General features: G+C 38.6%; 1 protein-coding gene across 1 annotated transcript; it reads right to left on the bottom strand.

Moving 5' to 3' along the window:
* Positions 1 to 8,235: 8,235 nt before the first annotated feature.
* On the bottom strand, positions 8,236 to 9,195 carry LOC130880232 (olfactory receptor 52M1-like). The gene has a single exon (XM_057779174.1). It carries the CDS (start codon positions 9,193 to 9,195, stop codon positions 8,236 to 8,238), a length of 960 nt encoding a protein of 319 aa, XP_057635157.1.
* Between the last annotated feature and the right edge of the window lie 11,960 nt (positions 9,196 to 21,155).

The raw sequence follows: 21,155 nt of genomic DNA, 5'->3' as shown, positions 1-21,155 counted from the left end.
GAACACATGCATCTTAAAGTAGACACTCTGGGTTTGTGCAAAAGTCCTAGGAAGAGAAGGAAATGATAATTTCAATAGATTCTGTTCTTTGCATCTCTAACTTCAATCCCAGAATTTAGTACATGGGAGAAAAATCAGAAAAACAAAGTAGAGAAGAAAAAGGAATATAAAGCCATCTTTCCCTTTGTCTCATGCAAACTTACATGCTGGACAATTTTCTTATTATTCACCTGGGCAGCTCCTATGGCCTTCTCAGACAAGCCCCAACGCATGTCTCCTTGAGTGTATCATTTCTGTTTTATCTTGCAACTCTTTGTTTCCTCGGGCTGTTATGTAGGAATTATATCTTTTTCTCTGTAGGGTATTATATATACTTCATTAATTGCTAATGTAATAAAAACTTTTGAATGGTTTCTTTTGAGTATGGTGGGATATAAGGGAAGTTTCAAATTAGCATTGAATATTAACATATAAACGGAGAGAAGCATGAAGTAAAAGAAATTACTTTTTTTTCACTGTTCAAGGTTTATTTGGTGTTTTCATTGGCAAAACACACTTGGGTAGTTGGTTGAATCATCTGTATGCATATCTTACTTTTACATTCTATTTCAATGTATACTACAGACACATAATACACAAAATAATACACTTTAGAGCAGTTATACACAGACATGCATTGAACTGAGGTTGTAGTGTCTTTCACGTTCTGATTCAAATTTATGTATTCACATTTCTGGAACATATTTTAGCACTTTGTGGCAAGGGGGAATAGTAAATAAGCTTTAGAACTGAGCCAGAATGTTTTGATACTATCTGAAAAACAAACTTTGTAATTTGGATTAATTCCTGAGTAAAAGTAAGTGTTGGTTTTTGTCAAAAAAAAAGTTACTTTTTTTAATTTGTTTTCCGAGAGGATTTCTCAATAGTTATGGAGAAGAAGTTACTTTTTTAAAAAAATATTTATTTATTTATTTATTATGTATTCAATATTCTGTCTGTGTGTATGCCTGAAGGCCAGAAGAGGGCACCAGACCTCATTACAGATGGCTGTGAGCCACCATGTGGTTGCTGGGAATTGAACTCAGGACCTTTGGCAGAGCAGGTAATGCTCTTAACTGCTGAGCCATCTCTCCAGCCCCCGAGAAGAAGTTACTTTTAAAAATGAACTTTTTATATATGTGTGTACATGTCTGTGTGGGGATGTTTTCATGTGTGAGTGTAGGTGTCCTCTGAGGCCAGAAGTGGGCATCAGATTCTGAAACTGGGGTCATGGGAGGTTATGAGCTGCCTGACATGGGTGTCTGGAACTGGACTCAGGTCCTCTGCAAGAGCAGAACGTGCTTCTAACTACTGAGTTATCTTTCCAGACCTAACAAATTACTTTTTATCAAGAGTTCTGTTGGTTTATATAAGGAATATAAGCTGCAGGCCAGACCCACCCTCAACAAAAGAAGAATTTTGTTTATAGTGTAAGTCCAGTAATATAAGAATCCCTAGGCAAGAAACACATACCATCATCATAATGAGGGTTGGTCACAAAATAGTGAAAGGGACATTTTTTGTGTTAGCTTCCTGGAGCTTGGAACACAAAGTATAAACAAGAAATGTGATCAGGTTAAGGCACATATATTTTACCCTCAAAGAAGACAATACAAGATTAGTAAATAGAAAATGGTGCAGCCTTGGCTTGGTTACATATTTCCAGTCATGGGATAACTGTATCATCCCAACTATGTGTCCTCAACTAGGAACATATAGATACATGCCACAAGATGGTTTCATAATGGTTGTGCTTGACAGAATTGTCTTGTTCTCCTTAGCAACTTCCATGGAACCTTGCTCTCTTCCTTTTGCTCAAGATAGAAGTCTTGATGTTGGCTTGGAATCCCCTTTCTCTCATACCTGTATCTGTTTCTTTCTTGATCCATTGGTACATTTGTCAGATGTGCACAACCTAGTGATTTCTTTTTTTCTACTTCTCAGTTTTTTTATTGATATTTATTGAGCTCTACATTTTTCTCTGCTCTCCTCCCTGCCTCTCCCCTCCCCTTCAACCCTCTCCCAAAGTCCCCATGCTCCTGATTTACTCAGGAGATCTTGTCTTTTTCTACTTCCCATGTAGGTTAGATCCATGTAAGTCTCTGTTAGGGTCCTTATTGTTGTCTAGATTCTCTGCAATTGTGGTTTGTAGGCTGGTTTTCTTTGCTTTATGTTTAAAAACCACCTATGAGTGAGTACATTTGATAATTGTCTTTCTGTGTCTTGCTTACCTCACTCAAAATGATGTTTTCTAGCTCCATCCATTTGCCTGCAAATTTCAAGATATGATTTTTTTTCTTTCTGTGTAGTACTCCATTGTATAAATGTACCTTGTTTTCCTTATCCATTCTTTGGTCGAGAGGCATTTAGGTTGTTTCCAAGTTCTGGCTATGGCAAACAATGAACATAGTTGAGCACATGTCCTTGTGGCACGATTGAGCATCCTTTGGATATATACCCAATAGTAGCATTGCTGGGTGTTGAGAAAGATTGTTTCCTGATTTTCTGAGAAACTGCCACACTGACATCCAAAAGGGTTGTACCAGCTTGCACCCACACCAGCAATGCAGAAGTGTTCCCTTTACCCCACAATCTCTCCAGCATAAGTTGTCATCAGTGTTTTTGATCTTGGCCATTCTTACAGGTGTAAGATGAAATCTCAGAGTTGTTTTGATTTACATTTCTCTGATAACTAAGGATGTTGGACATTTCCTTAAGTGTCTTTCAGCCATTTTAGATTCCTCTGTTGAGAGTTCTCTGTTTAGGTCTTTACTCCATTTTTTTATTGGATTATGTGATCTTTTGGTGTCCAATTTCTTGAGTTCTTTGCATATTTTGGAGATCAGACCTCTGTCTGATGTGGGGTTGGTGAAGATCTTTTTCCATTCTGTAACCTGTCTTTTTGTCTTGTTGACCATGTCCTTTGCTTTACAGAAGCTTTTCAGTTTCAAGAGGTCCCATTTATTAATTGTTTCTCTCAGTGTCTGTGCTACTGGGGTTATATTTAGGAAGTGGTCTCCTGTGCTCATGTGTTCGAGTGTACTGCCCACTTTCTCTTCTATGAGACAACCTAGTGATTTTATTGTCACATCCCCTGATACCACCTTGCTTCTGAGACATCATACTCCTTGAAGTCAATGCAATAGACTTTCTTCCTTCATGGTGCCTAGTTTAAACCCAAGGTTTTTCTTGTTAATGCTCAACTACTGTATCTGGGGTCCTCAAACAGACTCTTAAATTATTTGTCTTCAATTATCCTCCCTTCTTTGTGCTGCTCTGTTGCAGGTTATATATCTGAAAAAATAGACTTTAAACTAAAACTAGTCAGAGGAACTAAGGATTGTTACTTCATACTCATTCAATGAACAACCCACCAGGAGGGCGTTACAATTCTAAACATATACATGCCAAACATAGGAGCACCTAATTTTATAAAAGAATTACAACTATATGAAAAATCATAGATTAACTTTAATACCCTATTTCCACCAATAGACAGGTCATCTGGAAAAAAACAAAACAGGAAAACACAGGAGTTGGAATACATCATAAACCAAGCAGACCTAATAGACATCTTTCACACAAGCATGAAAAAATACACATCCTTTTTAGTAGCCTATGGAACTCTCTGTAAAATGAGTTAGATATTAATATACCAAGCAAGTCTCAACAAATAAAGAAAAAGTAAAATGGGGTCCTATAACTTCACAAAATATTAAATTATATCACTATATAGAAGAGAGTTTCAGAAAGACTTGAAGCAAAAGGCAGGGTTTTCTGCATGGTTTCATTAGGTTAAGTACCAATGTTATGCCCAAATCTGCGGGGTCCCCACAAAAGCCAACAAAGGAGACCGAGTCCCATATGTAAAAACATATAGCCTTTATTTTAATCAAGTTTTCAAACTCTGTCTCTCCACATGTCCAATGTATTGGAAAATCCAGAGAGCCCTGAGCTCAATTAGGATAGGTTTTTTTTTTTTTTTTTTGTAGAGGCGGGGTGTCTGATTGGCTGACATTTGTCCAGGGGTGTCCCATTGAGGTGAGCTGGCAGGTGTCTCTATCTACAGCTCTTGGAATGCCAGGCATTTCCTTTGAATGGTCTGCTCTTGGGTGAGGGTCAGGCAATCTTGGCCTGTGGTTCCTCCTGCAGCCAGGCTTGTCTCAGGGTAAACTATTGAGACTCCAGACTCCATTTAAATTAATCGATGGCCAGAGTCCCAGGTGATAATGGTTGGAAGTAAAGAACTTCCTTTGGGTGACCTGCCCAGACTTAGCCTATCATGGCTGGCCCCCACACCCAGACCCTAGGGGCACAGGACTTTGCATCATTAGTACTTCTTTCCTGGGACACAAGAGACCAAGTGGTTGACTAAAAGAGCAAGAATTATGACGCTGGTTGGTTTGTACAGAGTCCTCAGTCAGGATGGAGGGGCCGATACCAGGAGGTTGCATAGCAGAGAGTCTTTGCCAGGGTCCTGTGGGAACACTATTGTGCTTTATCTCAGTGAATGAACAATACCACAGTCTCCTAGGTCTGGTTCTACAGGTCATGATATGAAGGAGTGCTATTTATTATAGCCCAAGATGGATCAGGCTTGGAGGCCAGTGGAGGAACCGGGAAGCAGCAGTAGGCATCCCTCTCTAGGACTGCCTGGTGATACCTGTCCAAAAGTCCACTTCACTTCCTACTGAAGTCTTAACCTCAGATCAAGGAAGAGGTCAATTAAAAAACACCTAGGAGGAATTTTGAGACTGAATTATAAATTAAAATTGTCTGAGTCTTAAAGTTATGGGGCTGGAGAGATAGTTCAGTGGTTAAGAGCACTGGCTGCTCTTCCAGAGGACCTGGGTTCAATTGCCAGCACCCACATGGCAGCTCATGTGTGATAAATTTTTAGCCTTTTGTCATTCCAAGACTAGTTTGGGAAGCATCATCTTAGATGAAAAGCCTCAAATAGTCGTAAGCGTGTGCTGGGTAACCAAAGGAAACAGAAAATAACAACAACAAACAAAACAAAACAGAACAGAGCTAGCTTTGTGGATATGTCTTTCTGCAGAGAAAAAAATCAGCATTAAGAACTTTCTACATCTATAAGTGAGCTGTGATTAAGACATCCTTAACTTTTCTTTTTTGAGATTTTTCCCACAATGGAAAACATCCCATTTAGGTCTGAGTGCTTCAAGGTCTCTGTTTTCTTTTTTGGTTTTTCCAAACATGGTTTTTCTGTGTAGCTCTGGCTTTCCAGGAACTCACTCTGTAGACCAGGCTTGCCTCAATCTCAGAGAGATCCTCCTGTTTTTGCCTCCTTGAGTGCTGGGATTAAAGGCATGCACCACCACTGCCTGGCTAATTCTCTATGTTTTCATCAGTCCCCTCACCTCAAGACTCAGGGATCTGTGAGGAAGAGGAGGCAGAAAGACTGCAAGAACCAGAGGTGATAGAAAAGAATTTATTTATTTTTATTTTCTGTATATGGGTGTTTTGTCTGCCTATTTGCCTGTGTACCATGTGCATGCAGAACCTGTGGAGACAAGATGAAGGCTTGGATCTCTTGGGACTGGAATTATAGTCGGCTACCATGTGGGTGCTAGGAATTGAATCCTGTCCCCTGGAAGAGCAGTCAGTGTTCTTAGTTGCCTGAGCCGTCTCTCCAGCCCTAATTAGGATAGTTTTCATGGTTCCCAGGACCTATTTCATTCTTTTTTTGCCTTATTGTTCATTCTGCCTCAGGGAGTCTTTTAACTATTTAGGGGACAGGTTTATTTTTATAATTTGTGTGCCAGGCGACACACAAGAATGCTACATTATCTTATTGCATCCTTACAATAAACCCATAATGATTATCATTATTTTCATTTCCAAAAACTGAAACAGGCTTTAATCATATTCAAAGTCTGACATACTATTGTAGGTCCACCTCTGCCCTTTACGATTCTACAGTCCAAGTTCTTAAGACATTTGCACCACACAACCCTGTACAAATACCACACCAGTGTCTCCTCCCTCAGTCATTTCCCAGGCTGAAAAAGGCATGGTAGTTTTCCAGAGCATTGGTTATGTGCGAGGACACAGTTGTAAGAGGAGGAAGCAACCACTGGTTTGATTCTGATATTTACTCATTAGTCACATCTCCATACTGAAATTCTTTAGTGCTCATTCCCTTCTAGATTGTTGACATAAGCCTTCCGCCAAACCGTATAGCTGTGCCCACAGATGACAGGGGGACTAAACGTCTTATTGAAACTAAGATGACACCACTGAGTCTGGTCGGTGCTCCTAGGAGGTGGCCGCTGGATGGAGCATGAACATAAATTCATCCCTTTTCTTATCTTTACCCTCAGTCATTCTGTTCTGTATGATGCTGGAGTTGGTTCTGGTCTACGGGAGACTCAGCAGATTGTCTAGAGAGAAATGCCTAGCTACAGATTTTCTAAAACTATTCCGCCACAAAGTTCTTAGTATAAAGCTGCATTTTAAAAGTTCAAACTTTCCATATGTACAATTATAAGGTATAAGTGGAATTTAGGCATTATAATAGCGAACTATCAAAGTTTCCTGGTAACGTCCCTCAGCCTACTCCACCACTGGTTTGAAAGTTACATTCTTTTATCTTCTTTCATCTTCTCCTGTGCTTGGGACAGCCTAATACTTAAAACAGATTTTCTAGCTCTGAGAAGACAAAAGCATCTTTTCTCCAACTTCAGGTAAAAGTCAGTAGTAAAAATTAATTTTAGAGCTAAAATTATGCTCATAAACTCCATATTTTTTCATAGTAATTTGACTCAAGTTTGGCTCTGGAGTCAGGGATCTTGAGAGGATTGGAGAATAATCATCCTTTACCTGAGGCAATGGAGAAAGAGGAGCAAATGTTATCTAAGCAATCTTGGTTTTAGGCATAGATGTGTAAAATGAAGCTTGGGCTTAGTCAGGGATTTACATTAAACATTGGAGGTTTGTGCTATTCCAAGTTTCTTATTTATCTTGTTTTTTAAACAATAGACTTGTATTTCTGGCTCGACCATTGACTTTCTTAGATTATATTTTCTAAAATGCTAAAGTGACATTTTTTTTTTCTTTCTTTTTTAACTTAAGAGCACCCATTTTGGCCTTTAAAAACTCATCATGACTTATAAACTTGAAGCTAAATTTCTTAAAATTTGAAAAAAGATTCTAACCAAAATGGACAGAAATGTGATTCTGAAGCCTTAGCACCAGGAGTGATTGCCGTTTAAAAATGCATCACCAAAACTTTTGTAGAAGTGTTTTGAGCTAAAGTCTTCTCATGGAACTTTTGTGATCAGTTAGCAATGTAGCAAAAGGTTAAGTCATAGCAAAGGCTCAAGAAGAGTTCCCCAAATGGACCTGAACATTTTCAAGGTTTATCTACCAAGGTCTCTATCTATTTTCTTCACCTTTGACCTTTCTTTTACCCAACCGCCTTCACGGCAATCTCACTTTTACCTTCTTTCCTTCATCCCTTTGTTATCTCAGCAAAGCTATTGTTATCATGTGTTATCTTGGAACCTCTGAAATGGCATCTCACAATGTCCTTTGCTATCTCCTATTTGTTCTCCATTTAGCTCTGGGAGAGGTGATATTCTCTGTCCACCTTGTCTGTTTAAATGAAGGAATGACTTGGTTTAAAGATGTTAACTCTGATAGACAGTTAAATCTCGTTCTAAGCCTCATTAATCTTTCTCATATTTATGTTGCATCCATCTTTGATAGATAAATGTCATTTTAATAGGGACAACTCAAAAAAATTTGAAAAGTTTGCCAATATAGTAAATAACTGAAAGTGTTCAAAGAATTTAGTAAATTGTGTTTAAGAAGGTTTTAGAATTCTGCTATCTACAATTTGTGCTTGATTCCCCTTGCCATAGAGAAACAGGAAATCTGATACATTGAAAGGGAAGGATAAAATGATCTCAGTTCTCATAGCTATATGCTTATTGCACCTAATTGCATAAAATTAAATAGGTTTTAAAAAGGGAATTACAGTAGAGGAGCTTATCACCCAATCTTGCTTTTCTACTTCAAGATATTGGATTCATACTGCATAGAAAATGCATGCGCCAACAGAATAGTCATTAGTTCTGCTTTTAGGCTCTTATCCCCACCGTTTAGATAGCACCCAGAAATATCATGGACTTCCTTACTCAAGAAGAGCCTCTTCCAATCATCACCAAATATTTATATGTTCCTGGGTTGAGTTCCTGACTTAATAATGTGCAAAAGTCTCTCTCGGATCTGCTTGGTGCGCACAGCATAGACAACTGGGTTGAGGATGGGTGGGATGAGGAGATAAAAGTTGGCCAAGAGAATATGGATGTGGGAAGGCACGTGATGGCCAAAGCGATGGGTGAGAGATGAGACAGCTATAGGGACATAGAAGACGAGGATGGCACAGATGTGAGATCCACATGTCCCTAAAGTTTTAAACCTGGCCTCAGAGGTGGACAATCCTAACACAGCTCTGAAAATCATTACATAAGATGCAGTTATAGCTAGCGAGTCTAGGATTAACACCAGGAATCCAATTCCCATTCCATATAAATTGTTGACTCTCGTGTTACCACATGCCAAAGTGACCACTGCCATGTGCTCACAGTATGAGTGGGCAATGATTTGGGTTCGATAAAGGGGCAGCCTCAGGCGAATTAGGAGTGGAAGAGGTCCAATGTAGAATACTCCTCGGAGGAGTGCAACCAGCCCCAAACGTCCCACCAGGGCATGGGTAAGCACTGACGTATGGTGTAGTGGGTCACAGATGGCCACGTAGCGGTCAAAAGCCATGGCAAGAAAGATGCCCGACTCAACAGTAGCAAAGCAGTGGACAAAGAACATCTGAACCAAGCAGGCATCTAGACCAATGCTGCAGGCACCAAACCAAAAGATGGCTAGTAGTTTGGGCATTGTAGAAGTTGACAGGACCAGGTCAATGACAGCCAACATGCACAGAAAGAAGTACATGGGCTGGTGCAGGCTGCGCTCTGTTTTAACCACTGCCAAGATGGTGATGTTCCCCACCACAGCCACCAGATACATAGAGCCAAAGGGGATGGAGAGCCAGATGTGCAGGTGCTCCAACCCTGGGATGCCGGTGAGCCAGAAGGAGCTGGGTACTGAGCAGGCATTGTTAGAAATGAGCATGCCTGGGAGCAGGCGCTATGCAGAGGTGCCTGGGAGCAGGGGCTATGCAGAGGTCTTGAGGTCAGGTTTCTGCTCCTGTGAGAGAGAATGGCTCTTGCAGCTCTGGAACATATCCTCATTTCCATTCTTGGTAACTTGTGGCACCTACGAAAAGAAGAATTCTGAATGGCAGCTTGAAAGATCACTATGTTACTTAATTTATGAGAATTATATATGATGATACCCATTGCTAAACACAGAAACAGGTACGCTCAGGGTTTCTGCCACTGGCTTTCCAAATGGAGTATAGAAACATATACCCTTGACCCAGGAAGTTTATTTCGGAGAACTTTTCCGAAAGAGAAAGAAAATGCAGAAATGATATCCCAATAATAGTTAAATGAAAATAAAAAGTAACATGCTTACTCAGTAACTATATATGCTTTTTTAAATCATCGACCAATATCATTAATATCAATAATGTACTTTAATTAGCCTCTTCATATTTTTATTCTAATGAAAAGTTGGACCTATGTGGTCAACATAAATAAAGCATTGCTTAAATTTTAATTTGCACATTTACTGAATTAAAATTATATGTACTAATAATTCTATACTAAAACTATATGAATTTACTAATATAATGGTAAATGGAGGCTGTCTTCTGATTGTCACTATGCACAATGAAACACATGTGCTTACGCACATGCATGCTCATGAGTATGTGCATGCATGCGTGCACACACAAACACACAGACACACATACAGACAGACAAACACACACAGACACATAGACACACACAGGCACAGACAGACAGACATACAGATACTCAAACACACACAGACACACACAGACACACAGATACTCAAACACACAGATACAGACAGACATACATATACACAAATACACAGACACACATACAGACACACAAACACACACAAACACACAGACACATAGACACACACAGACACAGACAGACAGACATACAGATACACAAACACACAGACACACAGACACAGACGGACACACACAGAGATTTCACCCACATTTTAGGTTGCTGAATTTTAAGCTTAAACAGATGGAAGAATAGACTCAACTTCTTGGGAACGGTTACTCTCTCTTTTGCATAATCTTTGCTCCTTAGTTTTGGTGGACTGGCCTGTAAGCACATTATGTGCCTTTTGCTTTCAAGGACTCCAACACATAAGAGTCTTATTTTGAAATGTCATAGCTAGCTTCATTAGCATGAATTTATATTGATTGAAGAGACATACTGATTGTGTTGGGATCAGTTCAGGGTAAAGAGATCCTGTAACCTAAGACAAGGGGCTCAACTGGGCTCAAGGGCTCCAGACTTTTCTCTGCAGTTCCTAAATACTGTGATTTCTTTTTAATTTGACTCAACCGAAAAAAGTCTCAACCACTGCTGCTTTTGACTAACCCTATGAAGAGAGCAGTTTCTGCTCTAGAAGCCTGCTTCCAGGAGCTTTGCTCCCCGTGATCCTGGTGTGTGCTTACCCATGGGGCATGCCCACAGAGCTGTAGGCTCCGTTCCTCACAGTGGTTAGCTCGTATCTGATGCCTGGGAAAATGTAGTTAGCAGCAAGGGGAACACCGTGTCCCCATCACGATCACTTTCTTTCCTTTCCTTTATCTAGGTTCTGAAAACTAGCTGGTTATTTCCCCAAGGCTTCACAGAGAAACATGCATGCTTCCCTCTGGACTTTAATTCCCTCTCAGGAGCAGTCTTCACTCCCTGTCCACTCGAGCTCCAAGGGCCAGACACAGACTTGTTCCTACCCTCTGGTGGGTGGTCTTTGACTGCTTCCCTTGGGCCTGAGGTACTTACAGAGTCTCAGAGTCCTACCTCAGGATCTCTCTCAAGAGAAGTGTGGGGCAAACTACTAGATCCTCCTAGATCGCCATGTAACTATTGCAGGATCTTTTCACTACCTCTAAAAACAAAAACAACAACAGCAACAGAAAAAAAAAATCAACAAACAACCAAAAAGCATTCATCACCATGGGGGAGATGGTTCAGTGGCTGAAGTTCTTGCTTTGCAAACATGAGGACCTGAGTGTGATCTTCATAACCCATGTAAAAAAGCTGGGAGTGGTGGTGCACGCCTTATGACCTACTACTAGGACAAGAGAAGAGGCAGCAGCGGCTCCCTGGGGCACGGCCAGCCAACCGTCTGCTTGGTGAGCTTCAGCTAGTGAGAGACCCTGTCTCAGTAGACAAAGGGAACGAATGGCACATAAGGATGACGTCAGAGGTTTATCTCTTCCACACACATATAGACACATATGTTCTCTCTCTCTCTCTCTCTCTCTCTCTCTCTCTCTCTCTCTCTCACCTTAGTTAACATCTGGCCTATACCAAGAAGAAAACAACTTACAATTAAATGTTAATCTTTTTTTTTTTTTTTTTAAAAAAAACCTCTACTTTTTTCAGTTCATTTTTGTTTCATCCAAATATTTGTAAGTTGGAAATAGTTGTGTGTGGTAATATTCTAAGGCTAATGAGAAGGCTAATTTTAGTTTTCCCTCCATATGCAGAGGCACAGACATATTTCCCAACATCATATATCTGTAGAAGCACAGACTAGATTTCTAGGAGGAAGCTGATGGTTGGGCATAGCGTGAGGAGTCCCGTTTCGGTTTTCTCCCTAAGGAATTCCTCTAGCCTATGCACAATGGCATCAAGAAAACTCTTCTGGAAAATGTCCTTGAAGCAAAATATACATTTTACAGATAAGAAAAAGGGTACCATTTACTTTTATTATTTATGTGGCATAAACACTTCTTTATTTGAAAGGAATTAATATACTTATTTTGAGGCATTGTTTTGCTTTTATTTTTATGGAGTTTAAACAATTGAATATTTGAAAAGAATTTGTAGCAAATATACTTACTTTGAAAATTATTTTTCCCTTTTCTCTGGATTTTTGGTATTTGTGACAATGGGAAGGATGATTCAGAAAATACTGAAAAGATCTTTCTCTATGGGGTGTGGACATCTGTACAGGGAGAGTCTTACAGTCTCTTAGTTGTGATGCTGGAGACTGAACTCAGGACCCTATGGCTGCCATGCTCTCTATCACTAAGTTATACTCCACTGTAAGGCTAGGGACAGATCCGGGCAGAAGAGGTCCCAAAGGTCAGAGGACATTCGTAGGTGGAATGAGTATACGTGAGGCTCTCAGGATGATATGAGGATGGTGGGGTACCCCCTAATCAATAAATGAGTCATTGCTTTGAAAAAAAAAGACCTACAGAATATGGTATTTAAAATACTTTAATAACATAAGGTTTTTCAAGTCAGATAGTGGTGGCATATACCTTTAATCCCAGCACTTGGGAGGCAGAGGCAGGCAGATCTCTGTGAATTCAAGGCCAACTTGATCTACAAGAACTAGTTCTAGGACAGCTAGGACTGTTACACAGAGAAACTCTATCTCAAAAAAAAAAAAGGCTTTTCATGACAGTGAGACATTTCTGCTCTTGGCAGCACTAATTTACTTCAAAAAAGGATGATAGGGATTGAGGAACCTCCATATAGAGTTTGTTTTCTTTGTGGCAAAAGTTAGCCATTTGGGCAAGAAACTGCTCTTGATTGATTGTTGGCAGTATGCTGTTCAAATGGACAGGATACAAAAGAAGAAAACTGCCAAACTTTTCCAAGACAAGGCAGGACAGTACTTTAAAATTCCTGCTTCCCAGAAAAGTCTGTCATATATTTTAGGCCCATAGACTGCAGACAGATGCCCTAATGTTGCAGAGGAACCTTGGAGTGACTGTTCAGGCAGCTAGATATTTCTGTTGTTTTTTAATTTTGTAAGTGGTTTGCTCTAAACTTCTTGTTTATTCAATACTTTATCCTTCTCAGATCTCTGATGGAGTTGAAGATGAGATAGTTTTAGTTATAGTTTTCTTTGTTACCAGATTCAGAAAAGAAACTTACAAAAGATATAAAATGTATAAGAGACATAAAAATTTGAGTTGTTTATCTAAGAGCATGTTCTAATGTCCAAAAAGATATTTTTAGGTTGGTGATATAAGATATATAAAAAAAAGTGATTTAGGTATAAAATTTTGGACTCACTAAGGTAGGATAGATAATATAGTACTCTCTTCAAATTTGCAAAATGCGTACGGCTGGACACTGTAAATATAATTCTTACTTGAAAGTTGTTCTTATTGTATATAGTTTTACTTGCTAAAGTTAAGTTCTTCCTTTTTTATTTGGACAATAATTTGTATTATTGCATATAGTTTTACTGTGTTAGAGTTAAAAAACCTTTTCCTTTTATTTAGACAAAGAAGAAAATGTTGTAGGATATTTTTTTGTGTACTTTGAAGATGTGTCTTTGTCAAGGTGACTTCTGATTGGTTTAATAGAGTTGATGGGGCTAGAGAGATGGCTCAGGGGTTAAGAGCACTGACTGCTCTTCCAGAGGTCTTGAGTTCAATGCCCAGCAACCACATGGTAGCTCACAACCATCTGTAATGAGATCTGGTGTCCTCTTCTGGCCAGCAAGCATACAGACAGACAGAACACTGTATACATAATAAATAAATCTTAAAAAAAAAGAGTGGAATGGCCAAAGCTAGGCAGGAAGGGGTTAGGTAGGACTTCTAGGCAAAGAAAGAGGAAGAGGAGATGAATTAAGACTTGGAGAGATGCCAGAGGACACGAAGAGGAGGCAGGAGATGCAAGAAGGAAGAAAAGTAAAAAGCCATGAGGCAAAACATAGATTAATATGAACGAGCTAATTTAAGTTATAAGAGCTGGTAGGACAAGCCTAAACTATAGGCTGAGCTTTCATAATTAATAAGTCTCTGTGTCTTTGTGTGTGTGTGTGTGTGTGTGTGTGTGTGTGTGAGAGAGATCTGGCTCCCAAAGGAAGACTAAAGGAGAAAGTGGAGTTGGCGGAAACATTGCATATAAATACTTTTAAAATAAAGAGGAGATTTAAAATTATTCATTTAGATCAGAGGTTCTCAATCGTTTTAATGCTGCAACCCTTTAATGTTGTGGTGACACTCAACTATAAATTTATTTTTGTTGCTACTTCATAACTGTAATTTTGTCACTGTTATAATTGTAATGTAAATATCTACAGGCAGACAGTCTTAGGTGACCCCATCAAAGGATCGTTCAACTCAGAAAGGGGTTGTGACCCACAGGTTGAGAACCACTGATTTAGATTGACATAGAAACCAGGACCAGTTTTATAGCTTAAATGAGAGAAGAAATAAATGGGAGGTTGAAGCTAATCTGAGCAATACCAAGATCCACCATCAACACTATGGTGAGTGATTGTAAAGGCTAAGGTACACTTGGATGCTTAAAGTTGGATGTAAACATAGTCAAAAGAAGAAATATACATGATGTGCTAATTTAGATCTAAGAACAAAATGAGTATTTATCTAAAAAAGGCCATAGTATTGAATCTATTACACAATAAGCAGTCAAACCTCCACGTCATATCTAGGAAAGAAAAACATCTGCACACCTCCCAGAAGTAGAGAAGAAATCTTTTCTGTGTTATTTGTTTTTGCTGTTTTCTGTATCAGCAGAAATAATCACAGTTCATTGAAGGACTTTCTGGGTGAGCACTAATTACAGACATTTAAAGAACATATAATCCTGGAGGCTTGTTTTGAAAATGTCTCAGAGTGTTCCTGAGAAGAGTTGGGCCTTGACCCACTGTAAACTAGTCACTATGGTTAGGTGGCAAGTTTGCAGGGAGTGTGTGCCGGGGGAGGCATGTATGTGCATACATGTGTGTGTGTGAACATGTGTGCATGTGTGTGTATGTCTGTGATGTTTCAAGTTAACTATTCAGTACCAGAATTAATAAAAATCAAACCCACCTACCTATTTAGCCTTTAAAAACTTAATGTTGAATAACATCTCTGACTGACACTACATCTTTGTGGTTTCCATGTTTATTGGTTAACTTTTAACCAATGGAAATCTTAAGAAAGGATGATGTGGGGAGCTGGAAGTCATGGTTTTGGTAAAGGTCAATGACCTTGAATAGTTGATGCGTCTCTTTCAGAGCACTGACATCAAGAAACTTAATACACTGAACCATCTCCAAGAAGAATTATTCTGCTTCTTGGAAAATTCTTTTTCATTTTTCTTCTTTTTCCTTTCCTTCTTTATATATATCAATCATACAAAATAGTTTGATTATTATACTTTCATACACATTCTGTTATTTTTCTACTATAAAGAGATAGTTTAATGAAGAATTCCATCAACTGTTTTTCATTAAGTGATATTGATGGCCCAAAATAAAATTCTTTTCTTGGAAAATATTGTAAGGTTCTAAGTGAAAATTAGCTCAAGCACAAAGGGTTAAAACAAAGGGTTAAAAAAGCACAAAGGTTAAAACTGAGTTTATTAATCAGCACTTACTATGTACATGTGTGAATGAACACACAGTATACCCAGCCTCACCCTTCCTTTAGGACAAGGATGTATATTCCCAAAACACATCCTTGCTTAGTGAGTCTGCTGCACGCTTGCTCAGTGGGTCAACAGGACTTCTAGGTTGTGTGTTTGCTGACATTTGAAAGATTCCTGCTGCTGCCTATAGTTCATACACTTGTCTAAATCATTGCTTGATTTCCTGTTACACTTCCTTGAGCTGTCTAACGTATGTCCTAAGACATTTTAGGTATAAACATGTATGCAAACATGTTACAGTAATTGGAGTTACATAGTATTGAAACATTTGTCATCTTATTGGTTAGTGTATGTCCCGGGGGCTAATGCCACATCCCCAAATTCTCGCAGCAGTGATTCTCAAAAGGAGTGGCTTAGAACAGTGCTTCTCACATGTTGATGTATATGCAAACCACTCGGGAGGTCTGGTTAAAATGCACTGATCACTGGGGCTTGGAGGTGAAACATTTTTGCTTTTACTTTTTACATTTTAACAAGCTCCCAGGTGATATCCTACTTGTTTGAGGAGCATTCTTTGTGCAGCAAGGAGTAACACACCCTGGTAACTCCCTACATTAAATTGAAGTTAAATCTTCAACATTCACACAAAGATTCCATTTTTACAAATATTCTCTTCATTATTGACCATAGTGATATGTTAAGGCTAGGACTAGACTTAACCTAGGTAATATGACAAGCCCTGTACATGTAGTTAAGTAATTTTTTAAGTAGTGTGATAAATATCATGGTTTCCAATTTATCAACAAGGAGATTCAGATAGAGAGATTCAAATGGCCTGGTCTCAGGACAATGAATCTTTCTGTTTAAATGACATGTTGGTAGGTAGCTTTTATTTTGCAAACATTCACGGGTGATATAGCAATCTACCATGGTTGGAAAATGAAGAATAATCTGGAAATCAATCCTTTTAAAATTATTTATTTTGTATTTTTTTGAGAAAAGATCTCATGTGTCTCGTGCTAGTTTCCTCAGTATAGCTAAGACAACCTTGAACTTCTAATCCTGGTCATTACAGACATGGATGTTTATGTGGTGCCAAGGACTGAAACCATCATGGAAACACTAGAAGAAAACATAAGAAAAATCCTTCAGGGCCTTGAAATGTACAGAACATTTTAGGCAAGATTCCAATGGAAACAAAAGGCAAAACCTGACAAATCAGTTTCCAGAAACCTGAAGATTTTGCAAAGGAATCAGTAAATGAAGTGACAAGACAACGCCCAGAGTTGGAGAAAATATCAACAAACTGTACCAGTGACAATGGGTTAATCCCAGAGTGTATAAGGAACTGTAAAAGCTCAATCGTGAAACAAAACAAAATAAAACAGTTACTTGGTTAGGAGAGAGCAACAACCCAGGCAGACATTTCTCTAAGGAGGAACACAGACGGGCAGTGAGGGCAAGGAAGAAATGCGCCACAGTGGTGATCATCATGGAAGTTCAAGTGAACCTCAAGCCGCTGAGTTCTCCTCCTGTCACTGCAGATAGCAATGCTGGTGAGGTGTGGAGAAGGGGAACGCTTGGACAGTGGTGATGGGGACGCAAATTAGTAAAGTTGTCATGTAAAATAGCACGGTATTTCTTCAAAACACAGGAAAATAGAACCCTTCCATCCCCCCAAAATCTCTCTTCTGAGTATATATTTAAAGGAAATGGAATTAATGTGTTGAATAAGCATCTACATTCATGTTTATTGCAGCATTAATGACTAAGAAACAACCTAGGTGCCCGTTAACTGATGAATGGATTAAAAAAAAAACACATATGTGCATAATGGCTAACTACTCAGTCATAAACACACTGAAGTTCTGTCACTATGCTAAATAAAACAAGCCATGAAAACCAAGAAAAATGATCTCATTCATATGTGAAATCTAAGAATTTTGGCTTCATAAAATGCAAAGACGGTAGAGACTGAAGAGACTATGGGGGAGGGAAGAATGGAGAGTTTGGTTAATGACTACTAAGCTATAGTCATGAGAAAAACATTCTTGTGTTCTATTGTATGGTAGGATAACCACAAATAAAAAGAATATTGTCCATTTCAAACACCTATAAGAAAGTATTTATAAGATAGAATAAATATTTGAAGACATATCTTTAACTTGATCTGAATATTTTATAATTATGTATATATCTATCAATATATTGCATATTACTGTAGCATATAATTTTTAAAGTTTTTATATATTTTCTAAAATAAGCTTAATAAAACAGCATAAAAGAAAATAAAGTTTGGATATCTACTCTCAATTATGGCTAACAAAAAATTATCACTACATAAATGATGTTTGATTATTTTCCATGGAGTTATGAATATGTTTATGTAGAAAAACAAATTAGCTCCAAAAGAACATGAAGGACAGACTACACAAAGGTGCAGACTGGAGTAACTGGCTTTGTAGTAAGAATAATCTCATTGACAAAAAGGATCACTACACATAAGTGTATTAAAACAAATGTAAGAACTTAGACATAATATATTAGCCAGAAAACCCAAGAACCCTCACAAATCCAAAAAAATCTTTGTTTCTGATGGACAGAATCTAGGCAAGCTTTTCTTTCATCCAAAACTGAGTGAACTCTGGTACAGTTTCAGGGCAAACTGTGGCATGATATCATCACTGAGGCTAAGAATAGCTTTAGAGACAGAAGACTGCAATCCAAAGAGGGATGAACCTATAACTGATTGATGTAATAAGAGGATAATCAGTCTCTCTCTCTCTCTCTCTCTCTCTCTCTCTCTCTCTCTCTGTGTGTGTGAGTGAGAGAGAGAGAGACAGAGAGAGAGAGAAGAGAGAGACAGAGAGACAGACAGAAAGACAGTGATAGAAGGAGACAGAGAGACAGACAGATAGGCAGAGGGAGACACACATACACACAGAAATGGAGAGACAGAGAGAGATAGAGAGAGATAGACAGACACAGAGAAAACCCAAATAACAATAAAATGAAGGCTTTGAGAGAAGAAAATATTGGTCTGTGTTATCTGAAGAAAGAGGTTATAGTTCTTGAAATAAGAATAGAATAGCCCAAGCGGCTGCATATCACTCTTTAAGGGATGTTTTCCAGAGCAGCTGAAAATCCCTATGGAATCATGTTGGGTGTAGACATCCGCAGAGGTCTGAGTCATCTTCATAAATATGTTGATGCTATTCTCAGGGAAGACAGAAGAGAAAATAATCAGAACTGGAACAAATGGACTGACATAGGTAGGAAAAGTCTTATTTGTTATGTCTTCTACATAGGCAAATTGTATAGAAGATACTTTGGGGGTATTTTAAAAATAGAATCCCCAGAGGATTAAGACTGAAGAGAATAGTATAGAGAGTCATGCTATGATGTAATGCTAAGGCAGAAATAAGATAGGAAACATAAATGCTTTTATTAGGAATAAAAGAAGCATATAGAAGGAAAGAAAATAGTTCATGGAGAAGTTAAAATAAAGACAAAATTGAGGAGGTAGACTGCTGGGTAAATGAACAGGAACTACAGAGGCAGGCATAACAAATAGAATATAAGAGATGGAAGAAAGAATCTCAGGTGTTGAAGATATAATAGAGGAAACAGATTCATTGGTCAAAGAAAACAATAAATTCTTAACCTAAAACATCCAGGAAATCTGGGACACCATGAAAAGACTAAACCTAGGAATAATAGGGATAGAAGAAGGAGAAGAATTCCAGCTCAAAGGCACAGAAAATATATTCAACAAAATCATAGAAGAAAACTTTCTCAATGTAAAGAAGGATATCACCATGAAGGCACAAGAACTTACAGAACACCAAATAGACTAGAACAACAACAAACAGTCCCCTCGCCATATAATAATCAAAACACAAAGCATTCAGAATAAAAAAATAACATTAGGAGCTGCAAAAGGAAAAGGGTCAAGTAACATATAAAGGCAGACCTATCAGAATTACACCTGACTTCTCATTGGAAACCATGAAAGCCAGAAGGTCTTGGAAAGATATGCAGCTAACACTAAGAGACCATGGACTCAAGTCCAGACTACTATATCCAGCAAAACTTTCAATCACCATCGATGGAGAAAACAAGATATTCCATGACAAAACCAGATTTAAACATTACCTATCCACAAATCCAACTCTGTAGAAAGTACTAGAAGGAAAACTCCAACACAAGGAAGTGAACTGCACCCACAAAAATACAGGCAACACATAACCTCACACCAGCAAGTCCCAAAGAAAGGAAACACATAAACACTACCATCTAAAATAACAGGAATTGACAATCATTAATTGGTCATTAATATCTCTTAATATCAACAGACTCAATTCATCCATAAAAAGATACAGGCTAAGAGAATGGATATGAAAGGAGGATCCATCCTTCTACTGTATACAAGAAACATGCCTCAACCTCAAAGACAGACATTACCTCAGAGTAAAGGGTTGGGAAAAGATTTCCCAGTCAAATGGACATAAGAAACAAGCAGGTGCAGCTAACATAATATCTAAGAAAATAGACTTTAAACCAAAATCAGTCAGAAGAGATGGAAAAGGAAACTTTATACTCATTACAGAAACCATTCATCAAGATGAAGTCTCCATCCTGAACATCTATGGTCAAAATAAAGGGCACTCTTATATGTAAAAGAAACATTACTAAAGCTTAAATCGCACACCAAACCCCACACACTAATAGTAAAAGACTTCAACACCCCACTCTCCACAATAGACAGGTCAATCAGACAGAAACTTAAGAAAGAAATAAGAGAACTAACAGAAGTCATGACTGAAATGGACTTAACAGACATCTACAGAACATTTCACCCAAACACAAAAGAATATACTTTCTTCTGAGCACCTCATGGAACCTTCTCTAAAACTGACCATATACTCGGGAACAAAGAAAACCTCAACAGATTACAGAAAAATTGAAACAACCCCCTGTATCACCATGTTAGAATTTAACAACAGCACTAATTGCAGAAAGCCTATAAACTCGTGGAAATTGAACAGTGCTCCATTAATCTTCCCTGGGGCAAGGAAGAAATAAAGAAAGAAATTAATGGCTTCCTAGAATTCAATGAAAATGAAGGCACAATCTACCCAAACCTATGGAACACTAAGAAAGCAGTGCTAAGAGATGCTCCTCTGATAATTAAGGGGGCATCTGAATTGCCTGGAAGGAGGAACCAACAGCCTCTGAGAAGTGAAGGGCTGCTATAGAGCATGTGAAGTCTCTCAAAGCCCCATGCTCAGAACATAGGACTAGACAGACACTATAAGATACTTCCGTAGAGGTCACCATCTACTTGGAGAAAAGCCTGGAATCTGGTTACAAGGCAGCATAGTTTTGAAAATGGACATGGATTCTACCTTTCAAGGATTCCAAGAGATCACAGTCTGAAAACTAGTTTATTTGTGATCATGGACCCCTCGTAACAATTTCTCATCCCCTAACAGAAACGGGACAGAAGGAGCAGGGCCACTACCCCTCCTCCACTAGATTTCACAGACCAGCTCTTTG

Source organism: Chionomys nivalis, chromosome 8, assembly GCF_950005125.1.
Source record: "Chionomys nivalis chromosome 8, mChiNiv1.1, whole genome shotgun sequence".
In the NCBI taxonomy this organism is placed as follows: Eukaryota; Metazoa; Chordata; class Mammalia; order Rodentia; family Cricetidae; genus Chionomys; species Chionomys nivalis.
This window is presented reverse-complemented; position numbering and strand designations above follow the sequence as displayed.